This window comes from Mastigoproctus giganteus, chromosome 5, assembly GCF_048544385.1.
Source record: "Mastigoproctus giganteus isolate SK-2022 chromosome 5, ASM4854438v1, whole genome shotgun sequence".
Taxonomy (NCBI): Eukaryota; Metazoa; Arthropoda; class Arachnida; order Uropygi; family Thelyphonidae; genus Mastigoproctus; species Mastigoproctus giganteus.
Window position 1 is genome coordinate 240,237,732 of NC_143579.1, and position 20,329 is coordinate 240,258,060.

Here is a 20,329-nt window from a genome sequence, read left to right on the forward strand (position 1 = left end):
AATGTTGTTTTTTAAATTTTTATGGACCATAAACCCAACTCCACCTTCACTCCTTTCACTGTTTCCATTGGCGTACAGCAGATTTCCTTGATAAACTTATAAGTGATTCATTTCTTCTTCTTGTTTCAGCCAAACCGATGATATTCCAATTCACATTTTCTAATTCCTTTTCCTCTAATATCCTGTCTTCACCGATGAGTGGTCTTATGTTGTAACAGGCCAAGTTCAGTTTCCGTGCATGGCAGCCTGGTCGTACCCAGAGATTCTTAGCGCCCTCTGCTTCCACTCTGATCCTCTCGCTGCCGTAAGAGGGAGTGAAAGCCACTGGGGACTGAGGGCCATTTGTTTTGTCGTGCTGTCATATGCTGGAGGGTTTGGTCTTTTCCTCTTCACGCTGACCAAGCATCTTGAAGAGAATCACTCTATACGTTCGTTGCCACCTAAGTGACGTAACAGAGCTTACCATCGAGAGGGTGTGTATGAGTGGATTTTAGGGAGGCAGGCCAACCGGACTTCTCCTAAATCCTCTGTAATAGAAAGATATTGGATCCATCAGTGTTTTAGACTGAGTGTCTGATAACACACAGGATACTTGTTCCCTTCTAACCCCCTTTCTGTGATTACCAGTTCCTAATGAAATAATATTTTTGTTAGTTAAGGTGAGTTGATAACATAAGTGTCAGGGGTTCTAAACTGTACCCACAAAGGTTTTAATATTTTGCTTTCATGATTATCATATATTGTAAAAGGGACTGAACTCAAAGGTTTAATTGTTATTTATTTTTGTATTTTTATTTACATTTGAAGTATAACTTTTGCACTTTATGATATTTTTGTATTATTTTTAGTGAGGGATGGGAGCAGTTAGGTCTGTATGAGTTCTTCAAAGCAAAAGCTCAGGCTAAGAAGAAAGAAGGTTTTATTGATAGTGGTGATAGTGGAGATGATAGTCAAGATGCCCACTTCAAAATTGAAATGACACAGCCAATGACCTTTCCACGACCACGTAGCAAGTCAAAGTCACCCCCAAGGAGGCGATATAGAGAAAGTAAAAGGTTAGTATTTTATATGAGTAAAATTATTAGCATTAGTAGTGGCACATGATGCAAGGGAGCAAGATTGCACACCATTAACCAAAAAAAAAAAATAAATAAATAAACTATTCACATCATATGAAGTATAACTCCTCTAATAGTTGTCTAATCCTCCTTAAATTTACTCAAACTATCTACTTCCCCAACATCAGATGGAACTTTTATTGTAGCATTCAGTTTTTTCTGGCTGAAAGCAATCAATTTAAATTTGTTCCTTTATACGTGTCATCCAAGAAAGAGTAAGGTTGCCATCACCACTATGTTCACAAATTCTGGTAGATTCATTATTTTTATACAGCATTGAATTAAAACAGAATTAGTGAAAGATTGTATTGAAATCTGTATTATATTTTAAGATATAATATTTCAAGTATTGTCTTCCTCATGTCATAGTTTGCTTTTGATTCCATTTATATTACTTAGCCCCACAACTATAATAAGAAGAATTGTAAGATTTGTAAATGAAGAATTTGGTCTTACTCTTTTCAGTATTGCTGGCCTAAGTAGTTTTGTGGGTTTAGGTTTGGGGCTCTTATTTCAAATTATTTAATGACATTTAAATAATTTGAAAATTTATGCTTTTCTGCATTCATTTTTTGTCTTGGGGGTACTTTGGTCATTTCAGTGACAGAGATCAAATTTTGCCCTTCAAGGCTTGTACTTAAATTTACATTAGTGATGAACCATTATCCATGAGTCATCCTAACTGGCTAATATCATTTTAATGTCCTCCATTAAGAAAAAATGGTGATTCTACGATATATTTAAAATCAAAGGTTTCACCATGACATTTTGAGGCTTATTATTCTTTAATGACAGGTATCCTATATTAGCAAGCTTATCTCAGTTGGTGAATAATGTGGCTAAGTGGAAGAACTTCCACAGCCACAGTAAAAGTTGTGTGTGCATGCGTGCGCACACGTGCGTGCCTTTAAGTCTAATACTGGCTCACTTTTGCTGTATGTGGTAGGTGATAAATGTTACAAGGGTATATCTCAGTGCAGACATTGAAATAATTTTAAATGCACACATTTCTGTATTCAGTTTCTGTCTTGGGGCACTTTACTTGTCTCTCTATTGAGAGAGACTGGCTGCTCACTTAGGCTCAATATAGGAGATCCTTGTTATCCGAGGATAATTGGTTCCAGAAAATTCCACTTAAAACGAATCCACTTAAAATGGTGACCAATTTTCACAATGTTTATTATTTAAATAAAACTAAATGCAACAAGCCATAATAATTTAAGAGTTTAACATTCTATATCTATATAATATCGGTGTAGATACACCATAGACAACTCTTAAAGAAAAACTATGATAGTAGTGTAAAAAGCATCATTTCATCTGTATCTCATTTTGTGCTCAACCTTCACAGTGAGTTGCCCATGTATTGCATACCTCGAGTAAGTAATGTTCATTAATAGGGAAGACTATTGTTTCTTATTCTCGATGGGCGCCACCCATACGGCACTGTTTCAAAGCTAGTTGGCTTTTCATCGGTGGATGGGCAGGTACACTGGTATTGCAAGTGAAGCATTACTTATCTGAGGTAGTGCAATACATGGGCAACTTGTTGTGAAGGATGAGTAGATATGGTGTATCTACACCAATATTATATAGTAATGTTTATTGTATTGATGTTATATAGTAATGTTACTTTTACATAGTAAAAAATGGATGAAGGAACTGAAAAATGAGAAAATTATTTTATTAGACATTTTTTATTATAATATATTACACAATGTAAGATTAAGTAAAGTTTATTGAAGTTGCACTATTTTTCAGTTGTACGAGTAAAGAATGAATCCAGAGTTTTGTGGGTTTTTTTTTTTTTTTTTTTTGTCATATTTTTTCAGATAAAATTGTATTGTAGCATTTAGTTGTCTTTAACTTCACGCTTAACATTTGTTGCATGATCATGAAGAAGGTTGTTCTCAAAAAAAAAAAAAAATTGGTCCAATTTTCTCAAGGTAAAAAGCTTTAATTCTTTAATTTTCAAATCCTCGTAACTGCGGGGATTCGGATAATGAATACCCAGATACCGGGGACCCCCTGTACATTATTCATTGGTTAGCATAACTTGGCTAATAGAGGCCACTAATCGTCTGACGAGAGGGACCCTTCACCATACATCTGTCATGCTGGTGCTTTAATTTTAAATAAATAGCAGATTTGCCTTTTATCTTTTCTTTTCTTTTTTTTTTCTTTTCTTTTTTTTTTTTTTTTGGTAAAGCTATTTATATTGAAATGATATTAGAGATTTAGGCTGAAAAATAAATAACAATATTGTCTGTAACTGGAAGCATAAGCCCAAGCATTAAAGACTAAAAGCTAGTCCCTGTCACTGGAGGGACCAAAGTATTCTCAAGACAGAAAGTAAATACAGAAATGTGTACAGTTTTCACACTGTTGGTCTTGTCTATGTTATATTTATTTTGTTTGGAATAAATGTTGAAATTACAAATTATTTTATAATTACACTATTATTATAACTGGGAATTTATCATGTTAATAATTAAATTTTATTCCAAAACAGATGTCATTGTTTCAAATATGTAATCCATAAACATTGCTTTATTCCATTCTTCACTTGTCAGCATGTGCTTGGGTGTTATAGTAATTTCCAGTGTTACAGTACCTTTCCTTTTTTCTGGATATTCCTTTTAACGATTCCTTTTTTCTGGATATTCTTAATGCATGATAAGCCACTTCTGATAATCAGAGCAAGAGTATTTCTCTCATTGCCTTGCTGGTTTAGAATAACAGTAATAGCAGTAGTATTTGGAATATAGTGCAAGGAAACCACAGGCTTTTGCTGCACTGAGGGAAAAAAAAAAAAAAATCCCAAGTAGATAAGAAAATACAAATTACATGCTTCCCTCCTCATACACACAACTATCCAGTTAATCTTTGAATTTGTTCAAACTCACAGCCTCAACTAGTTCCAAAAGAAAACTTCCTACAATCTAATCTTAATCTTTTAATTTGAATTTGTTTCCTAGTTCAGGAATTCTTTATAACAGTAAAAATTCCATCTTCATTCATTTTATTAATCCTCTCAGTGCCTTATAAACCTCAATCGGGTCACCTCCGAGGTGTTTGGTTGCCTATGTGTCTGGTAGGCACATAATCGGCGTCTTTCTTTCCTCATATGGTTGTCCTTTTACTGATCTCACCATTCAAGTTGCTCATCTTTGGAACCTTTCAGGAAGTTAAGTGTCCTTTTTCCATACTTGGTATGAACACAGTATTTCAAATACGGTCTTGCAATTGCCTTATACAGTGGGATTATGACCTCCCTATCTCTAGAGCAGGGGTCGGCAAACTTTTTTTGGAAAGGGCCAGATCGTAAAATTTTTAGGCTCGGCGGGCCAGATAGCAAGCTTGAAGATATTTACATGGGTAATTCTACTCATAGGTTCAAAATCTTTTTATTAGTAAGTGATATTTTACATAATATTTATACCCATGCTGACACTTACAAAAAAATGAATAAAATATTTCCATTTATTAATAAACGTATTATAGAACTGGTTAAATTTTGTACTAATGCGATGAATGTAATTGTTTTTTCTGAGATAATATTTCATCATACTGGAGTTCAAAGTTAGTACTTCCTATCATTAAAGTTGTTTGCAAAATGGTCATCCGTTAATAATGATCTGTATTGCGATTTTACATATTTCATTTTCGAAAATGTCTTTTCACATTGGTAAGTACTCACAAATACAGATATAAATCCCCGTGCATATGGTTTTAATTGACCGTATTTATTTTTCGAAAGATATTTATAGAAATTGGGTTAGATCTATTTCTTTAAACATAACCTTTAGCATATTATCATTTTGCAGGTCAATCACTTCCAATTGAAGGTCTGATGGAAGCTCCTCAATTGTACACCAAAATGGATTAAGTGTAAAGCGTATTTGTGTCTAGCGGCACCGGGGGTTCCCCCAACTCCGTGTTGCTTTCATTGTAGGTGTAACAGTTCACTGTAAAGGCCAGAGATTTAAAAGTGTATGGATTTTGTAAGTGTATTGTTGTGTATCATTGTTCTTCTGGCCATTTAGCTGCTAGATCCCTGCTGGGGCCCAACGTTGTCCACGCTTAGCCAAATGGATTTTGAAATATGGAAATATCTTTTGCACTTGCATCAAGATCCGAAAGCCGACCGGGCTAGCCGAGTGGGTAAAGTACCTGCTTGGCAACCCAAAGGTCGCGGGTTCGATTCCCGCCTCGGGCTTGGATCAAAGTACTGCAAAAACCTTGGGAGGTGCAATATGGCCACAGAAGCCGATGCGCCAACAACTACCAAATCAAAAAAAAAAAAAAAAAAAAGATCCGAAAAACGCTGTTGTAACTGTAGTTTAAGTTCAGAAAATATATCTGCGGCGAATTTTTTTGGGAATGGGGATTTCGCTAATATTTGAAATTTTTTACAGCATGGAAAATGGTCAAACTTGGTTAATGTGATTTGTGTTTTTGACGATGTGACTTTACGATAGAATACGTTTCACATATGAGCACTGTTTTCCCCTGTAATTTTAAGTTAAATTCGTTAAGATATCCCACGATGTCTGTAGCAAATGCTAATTTCCATAGCCATTCATTGTTAGATAATAGTGGTTGTGGGCAGTTTTTCTCATTTAGAAAAATTTCTATTGCTTCTCTGAGTTCAAAAAATCTCAATAAAACTTTTCCATTGCTGAGCCATCGAACTGCTGTATAGTAGGGCAAATCAGGATATTCGGCTTCAATCTCTAATAAAAAAAAATCACAAAACTGATGATAGTTAAGTCCACGAGAGCAAATAAAGTTAACCGCTGACACAACTGGTTCAATAACACATGACAGATTGAGGTGTTTCCCACAAAGAGCCTGCTGGTGAATAATACAATGAATTACCAGAGGTTTTGCTTCTTCGCAAGCCTTAAAAATTTGTCCAAATAATCCTTTTCCTGTTCCACGCATATTTTTACCACCATCAGTTGTGACATATTTTAAAATGACATATTTTAACTGATTCCATTGCAAATTGTACTGTGTTAGCGTTTTCTCGACTTCCTTGAAGATATCTTCGTCTGAGCCTACAGACTATTCATAGAAGCTAATTCTTCAGTAACCTCAAACTCAGTATTGACTCCTTGAATAAACAGCAACAATTGGGCTGTATCAGTAATGTCTGTAGGCTCATCAAGAGTCATCGAAAACCACTTGAAATTTTTTGCCTTGTCTTTTAATTGACTCTTGATGTGGCTCCCGATGTTGTCAACTCTTCTAACAGTTGTTCTCGCCGAAAGACTGACAGATCAAAACAAATTCATTTTCTCTGGACACATTTCTTCGGCTGCCACAAGCAAACATGATTTAATTAATTCACCATCAGTAAATGGTTTCCCTTTCTTGGCTAATAAATGAGCTATTCGTAAGCTTACTTTAGTTACTGCTTCATTATAATTTTTTATTTTAACGAATAAATTGCGTTGTGATGATGCATTACGTTTTAAACTTGCCAATTTTAGCTTCCGTTGATTTTCTGTGAGTTTTGGATATTGTGCCGCGTGCTTACTTTGGTAATGACGATGTATATTGTACTATTTTCGCACAGCTATTGTGTCATTACATAATAAACATGATACTTTGTTGTTGTTTTTTTTTTTTATGAAACCCCCAAACACGAAAGGTATCAAAACCTATAGTACCGTGCATGGGTTGAAGGAGAAGTGTCGGGGGAGGGGGATGCTGGAAACTTTGTTCTAGAGAATAAACATGGGTTTCACCACTTAAAGCCTCCAATAAGCAAAGTGGTGGTATTTCACCGGTTGATGAAAGTCATCTATCACCTATTTATTTCTATGACAAAATAATTTGCACTCCATTCAACTTTAAAAGCACGACATTCAAAGTCCACTTTTCTCTTCATATTTGGTCTTGAGGGTGACGGTGACATGGAAACGGTGGGTAATAAATAAAAGGGGAGAAAAAAAAAAGGATCGCAGAGCGCCGTGACAGACAATACCACATGCGCTGCTAAAGCAAAACTGAGAGAAATGCTGGCAACACCTGTTCTAAGGTAGACGACAGAATGTGACGCCAGTAGCGCCATGTGCGGTCGTTATTCTCAACTCGACTATCAGCTATTGCAGCACGTAATTTGATTTATTTTTAATTTTTTTCATATAAAAAACAATATTAACCCGCGGACCAGATTAAAAAGAGGGGGCGGGGTGGATTTGGCCCACAGGCCGTAGTTTGCCGACCCCTGCTCTAGAGGATAGCATTCAATAAATCATCGATAGGACATTCTTTGCTCTCTTAGCACTTTCTCATATACAGCCTTGGCCTCCCTAACCTTATTTGTGGTACTGTTGCAGATCAACTTGTATCAACTAGGCTTCAGTGCTTTTCATCACTCTTTAACTATCCCATGCTATCTTTTTCTGTGGTGCTACCCAAAATCCCAACAGCCAGATTCCCGGCGGCCAATATCCCAACAGGCCAAAATCCTGACATATCGATTGTATTTAAAAAAAAAAAAAAACCAAGTTAGAGTCCATATCGCAGAAATTGTTTGCAATAAAAAATGTTTTTCATGTCATCAAAATGGTCGCTGAAAACATTAAAATTTTATTTTAACACATGGAACATGTACATTGCAGTTATGTAAACAGTATATGATAATGTTTGTTAATATTTTATACCATATTATTGAATAAACAACACACACTTTATATATATGCACAAAATAAAATAATATTTATAAAGATATAAATATATTCGGTAAAGATACTTTGTGTGCAATATTGTGAAGGTAATCTATCACAGGTATATTTTCACAACCAACATTATTTTCGTTTCTCTCTCGACTATCGCCTTCTTGAGTTTTGACAGGATTCACCTCTAAGTATGCATTCAGCCTGGTTATCGACCTGTTGCTGTTCTTTCTGAAATTCCTCAATGACCCTATATGTGCTTGTCCATCTATACAACTCCCATATTCTATGCCAAGCCTCAATACTGTTTTGGGTGTGTGGAATTCCGAGTTGAATGGAATTGTCTGTGCAGCGCGAATTACCGTACCATTACGCTTATACCATCTAATTCTTCCGTATATATAATTGTTTTCAAACCACTATCACATCACTAGCTCCCCTAGGTAAATGTGGCTTCAGAACACTAAATGCTTGTGGTACCTCACCAGAAGGAATAAATGTCAAGGCACACAAATGTCAAAGCAGCAGACTAAATTCTTCGTTGGTGCCGTACTAAGATGCCAGTCCACTTGCTTCAATTTTTCTCCAAACACATTGTCCAGGTGGAAAAAAAGGACCTTATTAGACACGTTAGGGAACTCACCTTTGGAGGCATTTATTGCAGCTAATTCCAGGTCGGTTAATATGGCCTCTGATCTCAATTCAATTTCATTTTCTTCGGCAAAGTCAATCATATCTAGAAACAAACATTTATAATTTTCTTCAGTGTTATTCGTCATAAACAAGTAAACTAAGGGAATAATTCGATAGTTTTCATTATTAACGGGTAATGAAATAAAGTATATAATTAATAAAAAATTGTGGGCATGGTTTTATATGTGCCATCCATAATCCAATATTGAGCATGATAGGCGTTCAATATTTACTTTTGTTGTAAATAGAATTCTTTCCTCTCCCATTGCAGAATCTTTAAGAGGAAATTCCATTTTCTTCTTCTTATTATTATTAGCTATATGGTGCAAGGAAGCCTGAGGCTTTTGCTTCACAAGCAAAAAAAAAAAAAAAAAAAAAAAAAAAAATTCCCTATTTACCCAGAAGGAGAGAGAGAGAGAGAGAGAGAGAGAGAGAGAGAGAGAGAGAGAGAGAGAGAGTCAGAAGTAGAGTAGAAGGGAATCACCAAGAAAGAGAAGAGTGATATCCAGCTTAGGGCCTTGGTGTGCCAAGCCCATACTCACCAAATGTGAGTATGGGCCCTTGGGGTAATTATATATTTCGGGGGCACAGCTCTAAAACGGTGTTCGCAGGCCGGCCACTAGTTAGTACACTGGACCGAACCTATTAAAAACTCTTTAGGAGACTTCTGGATCACCTAATGTATAATCTTGCTACCTCTACTCTGCCAGATAGTGGCTGGAGGGAGTCCGTGTATGCGGGGGGCATTGTCGAGGCCACATTATTATTATTATTATTTATTCATTTTATTACAATGCTTCACCCCTGAACAGCCTTCAGCTAGGAGGGTGCCTATATACATTTATACATTATAAGTTAGAGAGCAAACATAGAAATCGTACATCTAAAGTGAGCAAATAAAGCAGATACAAATATGTACAGTGACACAAGCAAGATAGAGACATATAAACACATACGCGTCCTAATATACGCATTTACAGCTAATACATATACATACAAAACACATAATGATTTAAAACAAATTAATTCATCAGTAAAGTAAAGTTCATGGGAGATTCCATCCTGAAGGAGATAATCAGGAAACTTCTACAGTTGTATGTGGTGGTACATGTCCTGTATCTTCTCAGATCTGTACGCTTTCTCATCACAGAACTTGTGGGGATCAATCTTCAGGGTGTTGTACGTTTCGAGGATGTTAGACGGAAAACATCTTCTAAGCATAGTTAAATTCTCTAATAAGCTTCTTAGGGGAATCCATGAACTATTGCAAAGAACGCGGGAAAGCCTAGGGCCTGCAACAAGATTATGGACATTTGGAGCATCAAAGCGATCGGTGAGGAGTTGGCAAAGATTACGCAGATTTCCTGTGATGAGCAACTGATTCCAAGGGGTGCAACCAAGGTTAGCATACATGACTGATCTCGAGATGGTGAAAGGGTGGCCATTAACACGATTCAACCACCTTAAAATCCAGTATTCGGTACCCATGAATTTTTTGATGTTAGTGCGGGAAGCAGAGGACCAGATCGTCGAGGCATACATGGGAATCAGGACAAGACATGTTTGTATGTAGTGAGTGGCAAGTTTTTGGTTGTTTACACCAGTAAGTTCCTGTCTTATCGCCCACATTGCTGACAGAGTTTTTGCTGTAGTGTTGGCGAAGTGCTGTTGGAAGGTCAGGCCTTCATCCCAGGTGAGCCCTAGATCAGTGTGATGAGAAACCTTTTGAACTCTAATACCATTGATGTAGATGTCTATGTTCATCTTCTTCTTCAAGTTGGTGAAAGACATTTGTGCTGACTTGGTCGGATTTATGGATAGGCCAATATTCTCAAGATAATGGTCAAGTTCTTCTATTAGGGCAGTGGCATGGGCGGTGATTGCTTCAGATTTGTCACTGTGTTTTGACGAGATGAAGAGTTTTATATCATCTGCGTAAGAGCTGCAGTCAGGATGCGTAGAGAGGAAGGGGTCCAAAGTGGCAGCAAAAAATAGTGCGGAAAGGACGCCACCTTGGGGGACTCCTCTGTAGACGACGGGTTCGATTGGAAGGTTCTATGTTCTACTCTCAAATGCCTTTGTTTTAGAATGGAAACGATGACTTTTAATAAGCCTCCCTGTATTCTGAAATGCCTTTCAAGTATTGTCATCAAGGAATTGATTGAGACATTATCGAAAGCAGATTTAATGTCTAAAAATACTACATCAATCTGTTCTTTGGCGTTCAGAGTCGTTTGGATCCGAAATAGGGTGTCCATTAGATTAGTCACAGTTGATCTCTTTGGAATTACAGTGTGTAAATATGGTGGTCTTTTATGGAAAAAATGCATAACAAGAATTGGCAGCAGAGTCTTCTCGAACAATTTTAGTAAATTGCAGCTTTTAGAGATGGGACGAAAATCCTTCTTGTCTTTCGGATGTTTGACTTTAGGCACGGGTTTTACAATATAATGTTTCCATATTTCAGGGATAATTCCAGTGTGTAGGGTTTCTCTAAATATGTGTAGCAAGACCTCGATGATGAATGGACTGCTTACTTTCATGATGAAGAGGGGGAACATATCGGGACCAGAAGTGGATTTATTTGGGAGACTATTTAATGCCTGAATTACATTTTCTTTGGTTATGGTGATTTCTGTTAGTAGAGGTCTGATATCAAGATTGGATCCGGATGGAGTCATGTTATTCATGTAATTTACCAGCCAACTGGTATTGTCTGGTGCGAGAAAGTTATACTTTAAATTGGGATCTGGAGAGATTCCGAAGGTACTGTTCGCCCATTCCCTAAATAAGGTTTCGTCCATGGTGAAGCTGGTATTCTTGTTGTTGTTGATTCTTTTAGACTGTTTAAGCTTTTTAGAAATTGCAAAGTTGTACTCTTGACGTTTGTGCTTCAAGAAACAGGCTCGTTCTTTTTTGTAAGCGATGTAGTCTTCAGCGGTTCTGGTTTTCTGCCATTTTCTGTAAGCCTTTTGTTTTCTTACAAACACAACCTTCATATTGTTGTTAAACCACCAGTTAGATCGATGTGAGATCCGAATCTCCTTAGACGCACCAACACAAGCTATTTGAAATAATTCTTCAGCCAGGATGGAAGCAGCTTCAGGCCCTGACTTTTCTAACAGGCAGTTCCATTTATACGTTGTGAGGCGATGGAGGATTATTTCTTGCTTAATGAACTTGTTTGGAAAGACTCTTCTCGTATGCAGCGGGCCACATCCTTCAACCGAGGTATTAGAGAGGTCGGAACGGGCATAGAATTCACAATCTAGCGGTTGATGATCTGAATTGAAGAAGAAGGTTGGTTTGATAAGTTCTGCATGAAGTGTGTTGTGAAAAATGAGGTCGAGCTGCTGATTTCCGCGAGTTGGGAGAGTTTGAAGCGGATGAAGGTCGAGCATATGTAACATTTTTTCCAGAGAAGACCGAGCCGTTGAGTACCTTGGCAGGGGCATGTTGAAGTCCCCTACGAGAATAGTAGGGATGTTGGGTTGGAGATTGGTAGTAATCCAGGTCGCTAATTCCGTTCTAACCTCTAGGGTGTGTTCTGGAGGGAGGTAGACAGTGCAAACCTGTATTCTAATTTCATCGAGGTCAGTTATTACAGAGATGGCTTCAAAGTTTTCGGAACTACTTGAGTTGGTCCTATGTCGAGAAAAGGAATTTTTATAGATGATTGCAACTCCACCACCGCGGCAAATGGCGCGTCCATGTGAAGGATCGGGGTATATTCTTACCATGTGCACATCATATCCAAAAATTTTTCATTACTTCATACAGCATGTCCCTCCCACTTTTTCTTACTATTGAATACACCATGAAATATCAAACTAATAGAGTAAGCTAATGTGTGAAAAGATCTAAACCTCCTAAAGTCTTCCTAGTTTATTTCACAAATGTACATGGTCTCAATTCTAATCTCAATGATGTCCATTTCCACTTGCAATCTGCCAAACCCCATGTAATTTTTCTGAGAGAATCTCAGTTATCGGTTGATTCAACTACTGCTCATTTCAGTTGCCCAAATTATTCGCTGTTTGATTCCTTTCGCCTCAAAGGTGGTACTTGTGCATATTTCAATTCCGATATTCCCTGTCAGAGACTTGGTAATTTGGAATTTTCTCTTTTCGATCTTCTCTGGCTTAAAATCTCTCTAACTCATTGTGTCAAATTCATCTGTTGTCTTTGCTGTTCTCCCAACTCCACTAATCACTTGGAGCTTTTGACTTCCTCTCTTTGCAACTTGACTTTCTCCAGTCCAACTTTCCTAACAGTGAGGTAATTTTCCTTGGTGATTTTAATGTTCACAGCTCCAGCTGGCTTCCATTTTCTAGTCACACTGACCCAGCTGGTCGAGATGCTGAGGCTTTTACAAATACTAATGACCTTGCACAGATTGTTCATTTACCTATACGAATACCAGACAATCCTAACCATGCAGCCAACACGCTTGATCTTTTTCTCACAAACAACCCTTGTAAGTACACGGTCGAAGTGAGTGGTTCTTTAGATACTTCAGATCACAACTTGGTGATTGTCTCTTCTGCAATGGAAATTTTATCTCATGGCTGTTCCCAACCTCGTATTTTTTGGCATTACAAGAATTCAAAATGGGATGATCTGTGAGATTTCTTTTCTTCTTTTCCTTGGCGTTTAAGGCTCAGCTGGACAGGTATTTTGAACGAACAGAGGGGTGAAGTGGAAGTGGGTTTTTTTTTTTTTTTTTTTTTGGATGATGCTGCATAAGCTTGCTTTCTTGCATCAAATGCCTCTACAAATGCTAATAATATTCAATATTGGTCGGATTACTGTTTCAAAACTTCTGATGTCACCGTTTGCTCAGATTGTGTCAGTGAAATTATTCTTGTAGGAATGGAATCCTTTATTCCACACTCCACTTTAAAATCCCGTCTGATCCAGAATGTTCCAGGTCCTGATGGTATTTCTCCACTTGTTCTCAAAACCTGTGCTCCTTAACTTACTCCTGTTCTTTGCCGCCTTTTTTCACTTTCTTATTTCAAAGGTGTTTTTCCTTCTGCTTGGAAATTTGCTCATATCCAGCCAGTTCCTAAAAAGGGTGACAAATATCTTCCATCCAATTATCGTCCCATTGCAATTACTTCTACTCTTTCTAAAGTAATGGAGAAATCAATTAACCGCCAACTCTTGAACTACCTAGAAACCTTCCGTCTGATCAAAAATCGCTAGTATGGATTCCATCAGTTCAGTCCACTGGTGATATTCTGGCTTATGTTACCCATTTATGGACAAATTCAATGGAAAAGTTTGGTGAAACACCAGCAGTTGCTCTTGACATCTCAAAGGTTTTCGATCATGTTGGGCGTAAAGGTCTTCTAAAGAAGCTTCCATCTTATGGTTTGCCAACTGTTTTTTGTAATTGGTTATCCAGTTTTATCTTTGATCACTCACTGAGGGTAATTAGCATTAGCATTAGTAGAGGCATTTGATGCAAGAAAGCAAGCTTATGCAGCATCAGCCAAAAAAAAAAAAATAAATAAATAAAAAATAACCACTTCCACTTCACCACTTTGTTTGTTCGAAATACCTGTCCAGCTGAGCCTTAAACTTATTTAGGCTATTAACTTCCACGACAAGGGATGGAAGTCTGTTCCACCACCCAACCACCCGCTGGCTAAAGGCAAATTTCCTCACGTCTATCCTATATCTGTCTTTCCTCAATTTGAATTTATGCCTTCTCAGGTGATTATTCTGAGCAAGAGGAAGAATCCCATCAGCATTGAGTATGCTCAAACCATTCAAGGCTTTATACACCTCTATCAGATCACCTCGCTGGTGCCTAGTCCCCAGACACTGTAATTTGCAAAACTTAAGCCTTTCTTCGTAAGAACACCTATTTGTTCCATTCACTAATCTTGTTGCCCTTCTTTGTACTCGTTCCAGCATCTCTACATCCTTCTTGAAATGAGGCCTCCAGACCTGTATACAGTACTCTAGGTGTGTCCTGACCATTGCCTTACACAAGGGAATAATCACCTCCTTATCCCTGCTAGAAAAATTCCTATATATCATTGACAATACACCATGAGCTACTCTTGCAGCCCATCTGCACTGTTCAGAAAACTTCATATCTGCCTGCACAACCAACCCCAGGTCCCTTTTATTCTCTACCACTGTCAGTGTAGTACCACAGATTTGATACGTTGCTCTGAGGTTGCTGTTTCCCATATGTAGTACTTTACATTTGTCAATGTTAAACTTCATTTGCCACCTCTCAGCCCATCTGCTCAACCTTTCCAGATCCTGTTGCGGTAGCATAGTGTCAGTAGTGTCCTTGACAACCCCTTGACAAAGGACACTACTTGTCAGTAGTGTCCTTTGTGTGGGCCAGTGGCGCAACGGATAACGCGTCTGACTACGGATCAGAAGATTCCAGGTTCGAATCCTGGCTGGCTCGAGGATAAAACTTTTATTGTTCAAGGTTTAGGCCTAAATGGTTGTCAGATGAACTAATGAGACATGTGGCAGAGAAGAAAAATGCATGGGATACATATAAATTAATGGGTGACATGGAAGCCTATGATAGATATAAGTTGGTCTGTAACCAAGTCACAAAGGAGATTAGGCAGGCAAAGGCAGACTACGAAAAATCCTTGGCAAAGGATGCAAAGAAAAACAGAAAAGAGTTCTTTACATACTTGAACTCGAGAAGGAAAGGGATGAATCAGATTGGTCCACTGGATATTGATGGTTCAACAGTTGAGGATCCTGCTCAGGTGGCTAACAATCTAAACGAGTATTTTGCATCTACATTCACGCATGAGGAGTTATTCAGGAAGGAGAATGATGTAGGTAAAGTAAACATTGGCAGTGAGCTGGATGATTTTGTAATAACTGAGAGGAAAGTGGAGGAGAGATTGTTGAGGATAAACATAAAAAAGGCACCTGGGGTGGATGGGATCTATCCAGTTATATTAAAGGAGGCAGCAAAGGAAGTATGCAAACCCCTAGCCATAATTATGAGAGCTTCTTTGGACTCAGGGGAGGTACCCATAGACTGGAGATGTGCAAATGTAACCCCAATTCACAAAGGAGGATCAAAGGCTGACACAAGTAATTATAGACCTGTTAGTTTAACTTCTGTTCCAGGTAAATTAATGGAGGCACTGGTTAAGGAAGCACTGCAGGATCATCTAGACAAGAATTCAGTTATAGCTCAGACGCAGCATGGTTTTGTTAAGGGCAGGTCTTGCCTGACCAATTTGATTGGATACTATGATGTAGTCACAAAAGAACTGGATGCAGGGAATAACTTTGATATTATATATTTGGATCTTAGAAAGGCTTTTGATACTGTTGCACATGGAAGACTGCTGCACAAATTGGAGCAGTGTGGCATTGGAGGCAAATTGCTGCTATGGATAAGGGGATGGTTGAGTGGCAGAAGACAGAGAGTGGTAATCAATGGACACTGCTCAACGTGGACTAATGTTATTAGTGGAGTTCCTCAAGGTTCAGTGTTGGGTCCGTTGTTGTTTTCGGTGTTTATGAATGATATTGATGATGGGATATCAAGTTTAATGTCCAAGTTTGCAGATGATACAAAGGTTGGCAGGGTCGTCAAGGACACTACTGACGCTATGCTGCTGCAACAGGATCTGGAAAGGTTGAACAGATGGGCTGAGAGGTGGCAAATGAAGTTTAACATTGACAAATGTAAAGTACTGCATATGGGAAACAGTAACCCCAGAGCAACGTATCAACTCTGCGGTACCACACTGACAGTGGTGAAGAATGAAAAGGACCTGGGGGTAATTGTGCAGGGAGATATGAAGTTCTCTGAGCAGTGCAGACGAGCTGCAAGAGTAGCTCATGGTGTCTTGTCAATGATATACAGGAATTTTTCTAGCAGGGATAAGGAGGTGATTATTCCCTTGTATAAGGCAATGGTTAGGCCACATCTTGAGTACTGTATACAGGTCTGGAGGCCTCATTTCAAGAAGGATGTAGAGCTGCTGGAACGGGTACAGAGAAGGGCAACAAGATTAGTAAATGGAACAAAGGGTTGCTCTTACGAAGAAAGGCTTAAGTTTTGCAAATTACAGAGTCTGGAGACTAGGCACCGGCGAGGTGATCTGATAGAGGTGTATAAGGCCTTGAATGGTTTGAGCATGCTCAATGCCAATGGGATTCTTCATCTTTCTCAGAATAATCACCTCAGAGGGCATAAATTCAAATTGAGGAAGGACGGATGTCGGATAGATGTGCGGAAATTTGCCTTTGGCCAGCGGGTGGTTGGTTGGTGGAACCGACTTCCATCACTTGTTGTTGAAGTTGATAGCCTAAACAAATTTAAAGCTCAACTGGACAGGTATTTCGAACGAACGGAGGGGTGAAATGGGAGAGGGTTTTTTTTTTTTTTTTTTTTGGCTGATGCTGAATAAGCTTGCTTTCTTGCATCGTATGCCTCTACTAATGCTAATGCTAATGCTAACCCTGCGAACCTTCATATCGTCTGCAAACTTGGACATTAAGCTTGATATACCATCATCAATATCATTTATAAATACAGAAAACAATAATGGACCCAATACTGAACCCTGAGGGTCTCCACTAATAACATTAGTCCACGATGAGCAGTGTCCATTGATTACCACTCTCTGTCTTCTCCCCCTCAAACACCCCTTCATCCATAGCAGCAATTTGCCTCCAATGCCACACTGCTCCAATTTGTGCAGCAGTCTTCCATGTGCAACAGTATCAAAAGCCTTTCTAAGATCCAAGTATATAATATCAAAGTTATTCCCTGCATCCAGTTCTTTTGTGACTGCATCATAGTATCCAATCAAATTGGTCAGGCAAGACTTCCCCTTAACAAAACCATGCTGTGTCTGAGCTATAACTGAAGTCTTGTGTAGATGATCCTGCAGTGCTTCTTTAACCAGTGCCTCCATTAATTTTCCAGGAACAGAAGTTAAACTAACAGGTCTATAATTACTTGTGTTGCCCTTTGATCCTCCTTTTTGAATTGGGGTCACATTTGCACATCTCCAGTCCATGGATACTTCCTTTGCTGCCTCCTTTAATATAACTGGATAAATCCCATCCACCACATGTGCCTTTCTTGTATTTATCTTCAACAATTTCTCCTCCACTTTACTCTCAGTTATTACAAGATTCTCTAGCTTACTGCCAGAGTTGAATACACCTCTGGCATTCCCCTCGCTGAATAACTCGTCATGTGTGCATGTCGATGCAAAATATTCATTTAGTTTGTTTGCTACCTGAGCAGGATCATCAACAGTTGACCCATCGATATCAAGTGGACCAATCTGATTCATCCCCTTCCTTCTAGAGTTTACATAAGTAAAGAACTCTTTGCTGTTTTTCTTTGCATCCCTTGCCAAAGATTTCTCGTGATCTGCCTTCGCCTGCCTAACCTCCTTTGTAACTTGGTTACAGATCAACTTGTATCTATCATAGGCTTCTTTGTCACGTGTTAAATATGTATGTATCCCATGCATTTTTCTTCTCTGCCATATGTCTCATTAGTTCATCTGACATCCACTTAGGCCTAAACCTTGAACAATATTTCTTAGTTGGTATGTAAAGCCTAGTAGCTTCCAAGATAAGTTCTTTGAATGCTTCCCATTTTGAATTTGCTATTGGTAACATCATCAGTTGGTCCCACTGTATAGAATTTAAATACTGTCTCAGTCCATCATAGTCGCCTTTACGAAAGCAATAACCCTTCCCTTTACCCCTAATGGTAGTTACCTCTTTGAGTAAATCCCACTTCAGCACACTGTGATCACTGCCACCTAGTGGTTCATTTACCTGCAGATTCTTAATGCATGAAGAATCACTACTGATAATCAAATCAAGAGTATTACTCCCTCTAGTTGCCTCCCGAACATGCTGATGTAGAAAACAATCATCCAATAAATCCACAAAATCCTTGCTAGTGTGCGAGTGACCAGCCCCCAAATTCGAGTCAATATCTGGGAAATTAAAATCCCCCATTATAAGACTCTCTGATTTACTGGCCCACTCTATTTCCCTGTACAGTTCCTTATTATACTCATCAGAGTCATTAGGCCTGTAGCACACTCCTACTCTCAATTTTGATCTCCCAATGCTTATGTCACACCAAACTGACTCGAACACTGCACTGTCCAGCAATGTCGACTGGCTTCACTTCCTTGGATTTTATGTATTTCATAACTAATAGCATAACTCCTCCTCCCTTCCTATCCTGTCTATCCTTTCTGTAGACATTGTACTCCCCAAATTCCAGTTCTGCATTCCTTATATCTGTGCGACACCACGTCTCTGAAATCCCCACAATATCTGCCTTTGATGTTTTGAGCAATACCTCAAATTCATCAAATTTATTTACTAAACACCTAGCATTGGTGTACATGCAAGTATACACACACCTGTTCTTTTTCTTAGCTACCCTAACACAACCCATGTGTTTATTTGTACCCCAATGATTCCCAGCAGTCTCTGAAATATCCTGCATCTTATTTTCCAGGCTGCGGCTCATTCCAATAGAAGCAGTGCAAGAATCACTTTCACCTTTACCAGTAGCCACTGGCAGAGGTAGTAGTACTACTACTACTACTACTACCACTACCACCTCTGCCAGTGGCTACTATTAATCTATTAGTCCTTTTATCCCCCCAATCTAACAGTTTTCCGACCCACCTAACACTGCCTCGATGGCATCAGCAAACTCCTACTTGCACCCTTTCTATTTAAGTGTGTCCCATCCCTGTAGAAGCAGTCTCTCCTGTTAACAAGTACAGACCAGGCTGAAAAAAATTCTACCCCTTGATCCTTGCACAATCTTTCCGGGGCCGAATTGATCGACAGGGCTCTCATCATATACTCCCTCCTATCGTGTCTGGGCAGAATTGCAGACACTTTCAAATTCAGCCCAATTCACAGCTTTTTTTTCAACAGTGACCTGTACTTGTTAAGTAATTCCGCCGGTATCCTACTCTTATATCATTAGTGTCAGCGTTACAACTATATCAACTTTTGTGCCCTTAAAAGATGATATCCGCTCTACAACGTCATCAACCTTTGCCCCTGGCAGACAATAATGGTAGATTGCTCTATGTCTGCTATCTTCTAAGTCCCCCAAGGTTCAGTTCTTTCCCCCACTATTTTCCTCTTGTATATTAATGAACTTCTACCATTGACTGGAAATCCTATCCATAGTTTTTTGGGATCAGCATGGTGTAATATTTACAGACCTTAAAAAAGGGCCGTACTGTGACAGCAATATATTATTCCGGCCTCCTCATAAAGCTATAAAAGAAAAAAGATGGGGAAAGCTGTCAAAAGATGTGTGCCTGCTCCATGATAATGTCCCTGCACATTCCTCATGTGCTGCAGTACGGTGTACCCAAGAATGTGGGTTTGAAATATTAGCATTAGTAGAGGCACATGATGCAAGAAAGCAAACTTATATAGCATCAGCCATAAAAAAAAAAAAAAAAAAAAAAAAAAACCCTTCCCATTTCACCCATTCATTTATTCTAGATGTTTGTCTAGTTCTGCCTTCAATTTATTTAAGCTGTCAGTAACAATGACAGATGGACAGTTGTTCCAGCAATAAACCACCTGCTGGCTAAAGGCAAATTTCTGTACATCTATTCTATAACTGTCTTTCCTCAATTTGAATTTATGTCCACTTGGGTGACTAATCTGGGCAAGAGGAAGAATCCCATCGAAATTAAACTTACTCAAACTATTCAAGGCCTTATAGACTTTAATCAGATCACCTCACAGGTGACTAGTCTCCTCACACTGCAATTTGCAGAACTTAAGCCTTTCTTT

At 38.6% G+C, this 20,329-nt stretch overlaps 1 protein-coding gene and 1 non-coding gene across 2 annotated transcripts in view; both read left to right on the forward strand.

The window, feature by feature from the left end:
- The window catches only part of scaf6 (SR-related CTD associated factor 6), a 320,666-nt gene that overhangs the window by 279,287 nt on the left and 21,050 nt on the right, over positions 1–20,329 (forward strand). Inside the window, exon 16 of the mRNA XM_090374863.1 lies at positions 849–1,055. Within this exon, the coding sequence (XP_090230989.1) occupies positions 849–1,055 (207 nt within the window). The remainder of the gene's footprint in view (positions 1–848; positions 1,056–20,329) is intronic.
- Positions 14,864–14,936, forward strand: TRNAR-ACG (transfer RNA arginine (anticodon ACG)). Its single transcript has one exon. It is a non-coding gene; the product is annotated as a tRNA-Arg (tRNA).